The 9487-nt window shown below is 37.9% G+C and overlaps 1 protein-coding gene across 1 annotated transcript; it reads left to right on the top strand.

Moving 5' to 3' along the window:
* Window positions 1-5274: 5274 nt before the first annotated feature.
* Window positions 5275-6801, top strand: CCDC201 (coiled-coil domain containing 201; the record flags this gene model as incomplete). The annotated part of the gene is made up of 2 exons (XM_083877408.1): window positions 5275-5823; window positions 6715-6801. 2 exons carry the CDS (start codon window positions 5275-5277, stop codon window positions 6799-6801), a joined length of 636 nt encoding a protein of 211 aa, XP_083733534.1.
* Between the last annotated feature and the right edge of the window lie 2686 nt (window positions 6802-9487).

The raw sequence follows: 9487 nt of genomic DNA, 5'->3' as shown, positions 1-9487 counted from the left end.
TCTGCTCATTTTAGACTTCACATTAGCAAATAAATGTTTCAGTCATTTTCACTAAGGACATCCATCCGATCAGCACGCTTAGAGCACTCCTGATTGACTTGCCTATATACAAAACTCAGACTCAGGAAGAATAGTTTATGCAAATTTGAAACAGATTTGTATTTTTATGGAGTTTCATCCATAAACAGCTTGTAATATGGGCCCAGGTCTTCTAAATCACTTAGGAAACAATTTAATTTCCTTTTTTTTGTTTTATTTTGTTTTGTTTTGCTTTGCTTTGTTTTGTCCACTCCTTTTATCTTTCTTCTAATTTATTCTTTCTACATGAGTCTAAATTTAGGAAAACATTTTCATATTTGTGTCCTCTTAATTTCTTCTTTTCACTCTCTTTTTGATCCTCACCACCATTTCCATGCTTCCTCTGGCTCTTCCTTCTTCCTTATACTGCTTTGAACAAGGGTCATTTCACCACAGGTCATCAAACAGAGTAGAATGCTGAGCTCTACTTACCAGCTCCTATTTCTTATTAAGTACTTCTTTGTGGAATCACCCTCTATGGCTAAAAACATCAGAGTAGTTGCAAGAGCAAGGAGAGGGCCTCTGTGCTCTGCCTGGGAAAGACTGCACCTAGCTGTTGAAGAACACCTAGCTTGGAGACTTATGCAAGATTTGTGAGTTCACAAATTAGAATTGCATATCCAATCCAAGAAAATATGTTAGGGAAGCATATGAGCTAAGGATTGGTTCAGAATACAAGTTCCCTTCAGGAGAACTGTTTAGCAGCATCTTCAGAGTAGAAAATGAAGAAATTAAAAGAGCAGCAATTGAAGAATTGCAGTCTCTCTAAACAAACCAGAAAACAAAGGGATAAAAGTGTCCATTTTTTGTCCCTCCATGTATATTATTCCTTGGTAAACTGAAAAATAATTCCAGTATTTCCCTTTTCCAGATGAAGCCTCCTCAAAATTCCATGTCTTTGAAGTGAATTCATAGACTGGAACTGGAATGAAGGGGCTGAAATTTGAACAAAACACTGTGCTGTTATTATATTCCCCACTTTTGTTGGTTTTGGAAGTAAAAATTTTAAGAATCGGTGTTTCATTTAAGGGAGTGTAGTAACCTAACTAGGTTTTGCATTTCTGGAAGAAATTTAGAAAGATTAAATTATCTCCTAAAATAAGATCAACAAAAGAATCTTTCAAGACATAAACCTAAAGCAGTGGAAGTTTGATATAATATATATGGAAATATATAATAATATTGGTAGAATTGAGTGCCATCTTGCATTATGCAACAAATGAGAGGAATTGTGTGTAAATATAGGCTGAAAGGCTGTATCCGAACCTTTGAAGTTATTGTTCAAAATATCAAGCAGACAATGCTGAGGATAAAGGTGATCATTCCAAGGAATGTAAATTTAGTGAAGGAATTATTCATAACAAATAGGTCTGAGTGCAGGACACAGTATGTGTAATTCTTTGAAAGATGCAAGAAGCTTTCAAGGTGTCACTCAAGTCACAGTTTATGTGTTTCCTGTTCAGATATAGAACATGGCTACAGATACGCTGAAATGAAGGTAATATAATCTCTGCAGATGTTCTGCTGAGCTCTGATTCTTACATTAATATTGGACTCTTTTCTGTCTTATCTAGGTACAGTTACGTCTTTCTGATTATCTGTAACATCCTGCCATTACTTGATAAAGAGATGAATCTGTAGGACATAAGATAAACCATTATTAACAGCAAGAACAATTTGAAAATCTTCTAAATTGGTATCTTGAGAATATTTAGCAAGGTTCTAGAAAAAAACAGAGTAAAGGCTTTTTAGAAAAGGGGAAGGTTGTTTTATGAGAGTTTTTCAGAAAAGGCCATGGAAGGTAGACATAAAGATGATGCAACCACAGACAGCCCTTGCAGACTGTGAGATACCATGGAAAAGGACACAAAAAGTGAGGACAGGCACAGCAAGCAGTGCCAAGCACCAGCTGGGAGGCGAGGCCATGAGGTTTTGAAGGGATCCAGTGAAATTATGTCAGTTTTCTCAGGACCCCAAAAAAAGCTTCCTCATGCAGGTTCATGCTGCTCAGTGTTGTTTGCATCACTGCCTTGCTGGGAGAAGTGATATTATGTGCCATAGTACAGCAGGACAGCACAAACATTGCAACACCATGTCAAGACATCACTCTGTGCTCTGTACTATATAAAGAACTGGCCCATGAGGCACAGTATGGCTGACCTGGTGGGTTTGTTCACCAAGCCACAAGGTATGAAAACTAACTACAAATATTCAAAATTAGGTAAAGATTGGTCTATGTTTATAAATGACTGAGACCTTTTTTTTTTTTTTTCTTTTTCTTTTTTTTTTTTTCCCCAGCCACAAGGGTCTCAAAATAGTTTTTGTTTAATTCTCAAAATATTCCTGTAGGAACTTCCCCTGGGAGTTTAGGAAATAAATAGCTTATCCTGGACAGACTATTTATTTCCAAGATGTTTACTCATGCAATCCATGTGATTGTAATGTGCCTCCATTTCTCAAGCTCTCTTTCAGCTCCTTAGGGGCGCATAACTTAAGCCTAGCAACTTCATCCATATACTGACAGACTGTTACTTCTAAATATTGAACTGGTAGCTCCAATTCTCTATTCATAGTACAACTATTAAAGTGGCAAGAGAGAGTGGTTTATGATTAGGTTTGAAATACCCAGACTCCCTGGAACCAAAAGTCCAAATTCCTGTGAGATTAGTGCTTTTGCCCCTCTGTCTGTGCTAGATGCACTCTACAACCCCAGGTCATCCACATAAAGCCATGAAATTAGGTCTGTCTGATCAGCTTAAAAGTCCATAGGTCATGCTTTGTCAAAAGGGGCTACCCCACTATTTGTGCACATGCTCCCTCACACCTGTTCTTGCTGTACAGCATTGTGATAACAGCTGTTTAGTGTCAGCTACCACAGAACTGACTTCCAATTCAGAAGGACTGGTGTAGTCCAGCTGCTTTTCAGTTGATAAAAATTACAGTCCTCCACCTAAACCACACCATTTCAAACCAATGGAATTCTAATCCAAGAGCTGATAGTTTGAAAACACATGCTTCAAGATAAAATGCTGTCATTAGCTGTTAGCCGCAAACACCATGAAATACACACTGAAATTTACAGATTTTCAGTTTATTCTCATTTTCTGTTTTCCTAAAAGAAGAGCTTTTTCATGGCAGATTTAACATTAATTTCCCATTTCTCTTTTGAGCAAGAAAAGCAGTGAGAAAATAAAATCAGGCTAGCAATATACTCCATCAACACACATCCATCTTGCAGCAGATCCTGAATGTGCCTTAAGAAGCCATGTGAAGCCAATTAACCACAAGAGTATTTTTGTGATTGAAACAGGCAGCAAACAGCAGAGATTAAATAGCAATAAACATAGCACACAGCTAAGTTAGCTGGCTCATTTTCCTATCATTAATTAATACTAGATTTCTATTTCGTTATTTATTCATTTAGAACCACTGCTGATACACCCAAAAAATTCTAAATGTGTTAATTAGGGAGTGTCAGCTGCAAAGGATGGCCAGGATGAACAGGTCTATAAGAAGGGAAGTATCAGCTGAAGATCAATTAGTTTAAAAAGGAAGGAAGATATCAGAACCTGGTAAGCCTGCTCTATTTTGTCAAATTTCCTGCAAAATCCATTCTCTGTGATACATTTTGATATTCTTAAATAGTTTATATTTCTCTGTTGTTTTTAGACTTCTCTCTTTTATCCATAGTGGTATTAGAGCAGAAAAACCTATTGCTTATACATATTTATTTTTTAAAGCATAGAGAATTTTTTTAAAAAATAATTGTAGTTTGCCACAAAGGCTTTGGTTGAAAAAAAATGTTGAAGACTAATTCAAGTAAAAAATAGCTTTTAATTGACTATTTAATGATGAAGGGAAAGCATTAAAATACTTAACTGAGGATAGATTTGAGGGAGGAGGGGTGGCTGCAAACTCTTCTTATTCCTTTTCTAAGCTTAATCATGTAAACTTCTATGATAAAGACTAAAGGAAATCAATCTGCCTAAACAGGAAAGGAAAAAGGCAGTCTCTGTAGACTGAGTGCTGCCTATGTGTCACCCAAGCTAGCACTGCTACGAAGTGAGAGAAGAAATGGATATCCAAATAAAGATGGTTATGGAGTGCTCCTACCTCTTTCTAAGGAGGGAAAAAACCCAAAACCTAAAACACCTGACTTCTGCTGTATTGAAGAGTCAGTGTTCTCTCTCTTGCTACTTTTGTGTTTAGAAACACAAACTGGATGTGAAACTCTACTAGAGAACTTAGACACTACACAGGTACTTGATAAGGGATGGAGAACTAATACCTTTTACTTCAGCAGATATACTTCCCTGTCTTCTTGTGCCCTGCTTCATGGTAGTCCTGTTGTCTTGCCCCTTCAAGGTTGCAACCTCTATGCAGCTTAGAACATGGCACAATTTGCCTGCATGAAGTATCTGAATGACCTCATGAAAGCATAGAGTTCAACAATTAGTAGGAGTACTTAACTGCTCACCTGATTTAGATATTTATCTTAAATATACCTTAAATTGTGTATCTTTATCTTTGGCACTTCTGCCCAAGAAGTAGCAAGTGTAAGTAGAGTTTCTTTTTATTATGGAGGTTTGCAAATCGATAGGAATAATACTACTAGCAAAAGCAACCTTGCCATTGTAAATTCAGTTGAAAATAGACTTGCAGAGAACATATTTTTTTAATAATCAAAGCTTAGGATAAGCTGAAGTGAGACAACTGTCAAGTAAATAGGAGGGAATTAGAGGTTTCTGAGCCCCCTTTCAAGGAATTAAGGGAAACAAAATGGCAATTTGATTACAAGATAATTGATGAATCCAGAAATTCTCTGCCCATCTCTTTGGAGTACTTGATTTTTTGCTACACAATGGTAGTCCCTCTGCCATCTAATAGTTTTCAGCTACATGTGGAGTGTTTGCAGCTGAAACCCCAGAAGTATATTATTTATATACTTGGAAGGAAAAAAACACTATCTTAATGATGTTGCAGTTAATGAAAAGTCTTTAAAAATTCTAGCACAGTCAGAGCTCATCTATATAAAGGATAAATTCCATTTAAAGATAGAATATAGACATGAAAATAGTAACACTTGGGATTTGATTTAACAGCTTGCTGCTAAAAAGCAGCTTGCATTGCATCTCTCACAGTGTGAACAATGATACAATCTTCTTATTTTCTTAAGGCAATAAACCTGACCTCAAGATGTCAGAGGAAGATGATTCTTTTCTGAATGTTAAAAGATCTCTGAAAAAGAGGATGGTGAAACACAGCACCCCAGTGGACTCAGTGCTTTCAAGAACAAGTTCATCTCTTACAGATCTGACAAATCAGTCAATCAAAGACCAAGATGCCACAAAGAGAGTTTATGGATCTCCAATGCCAAAACCAAATCTAAGTAGACCATTATCTCAAGTATCATTAGCACGTGTTGATGTATACATCCCTCATATGTCCCCAAAAATGCTTTCAACAGCATTTGATTTGCAAGACCTAAATAAAGAGAAAAGCCAAAGCTCTCGGCTTGTATTTTCTAGAAGGAGGCTTTCCACTGTCTTGGCCTCTGATGAATCAAATCAAGAGCCAGCTCACAAGGTTGTCCTAAACACAGAAACTCAAGCTACCACCAGAGTATCTGTGGATGCTGCAGTAACTCCCAAGAGTGGACCTTCATGGTTTGTTTCTGGAATACCAGGGATAAAAGATCCCCTAGTAGCAAAAACTAGAAAAAAGAAAATTGATAAAACCCTTCAGGTAAAGGCTTTAATTTAGTTATTCCATAGCTAACTTACACAAACTTCTACCAACACTGAATATATACAGATCTTTCTAGTAAAGTGGGAATAGTTTACTAATAGAACATTTCCACAACTTTACCTGTGAGGACATCTGTTTATGAATTGGGTCATAACCTGGTAGACTCTGTGATACCATTCCTAATAACAGATGGGATGCCATGCAAGCTTCCAAACTGGCTTTTGCTTCAGCTTGTGAGCTGGTATGACTCAATGTGTACCCTAGTGGGAAAGTATATTTTTTTTAAATATATCTTCATTTAGAAGGTATTTAAATAGGAAGAAATCAGTAATTGAAAGTCTAAAGCTTCTTAATGTTAGCAAGTCAGCCAAAACTCGAGAAACAATCTATTCTTTTTTCTGTTAAATCCAAATTGTGGTGCTTTATAAAAAGAATTGCAGTCATTGCAAATGGGATCTTGTGAGCAGTCCTTTTGACTAATGTAGAGTTTCCTGGGGAAAGCTTAGATTAATAGATGCTCTGCATGTGTTGGTTGTCTGTGGTGCAAAAGAACTCAATTTTCTGAAATTTTAATTATTTGCTAAGGGCCTGTGGAAAGCCCACAGAAAAGATAGGACAGTAGCAGAGTTAGACTCTGAAGGTTGTCATGTCAGTGTGAAGCCATCAAATTCTGGTTTGGTTTGGTTTTTTTTCTCTGTACTATATTGTTCTCGAGTGTGTTGCAAACTCAAAGCTCTCCAGCTTTGAGGGTAAAAGCTTCTATGCTTAAAACAAATGGAAAACTTCAGCCAAAACTGAATTGGGTCCTGTGTGTAGGTCGTTTGGTTTTGAAACGGGTGATATCTGAATGGATTAGGTTGATTAAAAATTTTTTTTCTTCCATAACAGAGAAAGAAAGAAAGAGAATGGCTGCTTCGTCAACTTCAAAACGTTGAGGAGGCAACAAAACATGAACTGACAATTGAAGAAGCTTGACTGGGCTAATTGTGGGATAAGTCCTGTCACACTCATTGTGTGGGAATGGCAAGTTCCAATAAATCATGTTCTTCATCATAGTGCCTGTTAGACTTACCCTTTTCTTCCAAAAGGGGGATTTTTTTCTGTCATTTGTTTTGTCTTTCTTTCTTCTTAAATATAGGAGAAGTCAGGTATCATTTAAGAAGAGCCTCTACATAAGAGTCAATGTTAATTTATAATGAGTGAAAGGCCTAGAACTAAGAAGGGAGGAAGAACTTAATGTTTAGGAATCATTCCTCATACTACCACAGCTCTTCCTGGCCTTAATCTTTCATGTAGCATTCAAGTCTTATAGGGTTGGCTGATCTTTCCTAACAAGAAGTTACTAGACAAAGTTCTAGTGGCCACATAGAGTGAAATCCTGATTAGCCAAAGGAGCATCTCTTCATCTTAAGGGTAACCAAAGCTGATGCAATGTGGGATGTTTTTGCTTATACTTGGTGAAATGAGGAGATACTGAGAGGCACCAAGGATGCATACCATTTTTTAGACATTGCTAATTAATTACAGCCTATTTTTAAGTTTTGGTTCAAAATCAATTTGTCTCAGCCTGAGATTGTAAATGCAACTCACTGTTGTATTGGAGATACCTATTCCTTGGCTGTGTCTTTTGAGGGAGTATGGGGCTTCTGTTCATTTGGGGGTTGTTTTTTTCCCTCTGGGGGTGCTGCATGGAGGTCAAGGTGGGTGTCTTACCTGACAGCTGTATTGTCAAAATAGTAATTTAGCTCAAAGGAACTTTCTGAATAATCAGTCAATAATTGATGCAAAAAGCATCATGTTAGTTCCTACACTTGTCTGTTATTTAATCTTTACATTAAACTGGCAGAGATTATCACTTCTAAGTTATCTGTGCAGTGTCAGCAGCAGGAATCCAGAACAGATTTATCACCTACCTACAGATTTCTGCACTTGTGTGGCTCTAGCATGTGCACTTTTCTGGCTTATACTGGTTTTACAGCTGTTCCAGGCACTAATTACCCCAAAGGGGAGAGTGCCATTTAAAAGTTCTCTTTAAAAGAAGCTGACAGTTAAGAATGGAGGCAAGGTACACTTTTGCATTTTCTTCCCACAAACTTTAACTTGTAATATTTACATCCAAGGTGGCAGAGAAGAAGTAGGCCAACATTATGAGACAGGCCAATCAATAGTATCTGTGTTACACTCCAAAATGTAAGAGTGGAGTTGTGGTTTTACAACTTCTCTCAGGCTTTAAAAGCAATTAGGATGTTTTTGCTAATGATTCTTGAAGTGAAATTCTTCAGAGTTTCTCAGGAGAACAGCCTTACCCTCAGACCTGGCTTTCTGTGTAGCCAGGCAGTGGGGTAATGCTGTCCTTCAGGTCATGAGCCAAGTCACGCTCACTTGGTTGCATGTTTAGTTAATGTTCTGGAATTTGTTTGTGTGTGTTACCCGGACTGCTTGTCTGGCCTCCACAGGTTCCTCTGGCAACCAGAGACCTCCTGGCTGGTGTAGATTCCAAGCTGCTTTTGAGATAAAATAGGCATGGTTGCAGATGTGCTGCTATTCCCCTTGAGCCTGCAGGCATTTCATCAGTATCTGTGATTTGTGCCAGGGGCTGAACTAAGATCAGGCAAGTGCAAGGTTAACGTAAAACCCTCCTCTACCCCTGGGAAAAGCGCAGATTAGTCTGGCTGCATGACCCAATGCTTAATCCAAATGACCCAGTTCTGCCTCTTGTTTATTTGTACCTTCCCAGATAGTCAGTTCCAGTTGTTCCTTCTTCAGGCTTCTCATCCTAGTCTCAGGAAGTCTTGATACTGCTTCTGCTTTTCTTTCTCACTGTTGACTCTCAAAGTAACTCTTAGCTCCTGCCTGTCCAGTTTCTTGGTGTTCAAATGTCTTCATCTAATGTCTTCTCCAATCTGGCCTGTAGATCTTTCCTTCCTTATGAGACAAAGATGTCTTTAGTCTTTAGTGCCTGCTCTTCACTGCTGGATTCCTTGCCCATCTGATACCCTCTGATATCTGACACTGGTCTTCTGCCAAAACTCAGATCTGTTGTCACACCCCAAAGTGTCTTTGTCTACTTAGGTTGGTGCCCTCCGTGATGCTAGGCCAAGTGGAAAGGTCATGTGGGACAAGTTCCAGACCTTAGGAGGCTAGGGGTGTAGTTGCTGCAAAATTCCTTCTAAGGCCCTGCTTTGGGCTACATTAAATGCAAAAGGAATCCAGAGAATATGGCTACTTAATGTCTAAGGTATCTTTGGCTTCATTCCAAGTACAATGCAAAACTTCTGAAATTCAGAACACAGCAAATGATGGAAAGGTTTTTCAGGGAGCAAGGCTGCCACTCTGTCAGGTTCATTTAACTAGTTGATGCCAAAAAAATCCCAAAGATTTTCTTCAGTGGAGGAAAACAAATTGCACCAAATGGTAACAGCGAACTGACTTTGAGTCTTTCTAAGTTTTCAGGCTATATCAGGCAGACAGATGCAAAAAACCAAGGGGTCTCATAATTTTGGAAACTACTTCTATTTCCTCTCTAGAATGTTTAAAAAATAGTATATAGCATTTGTTATGGAATAAGTTAGTTAGGTGTTCATGAGTTTGCAGAAGTTATAAAACTAGTTATAGTATTTAATGAGAATATTAATACAATCAACTGGTTCTTCAGGGCTTT

Source organism: Zosterops lateralis, assembly GCF_965231275.1.
Source record: "Zosterops lateralis genome assembly, chromosome: 1".
Lineage (NCBI taxonomy): Eukaryota > Metazoa > Chordata > Aves > Passeriformes > Zosteropidae > Zosterops > Zosterops lateralis.
This window is presented reverse-complemented; position numbering and strand designations above follow the sequence as displayed.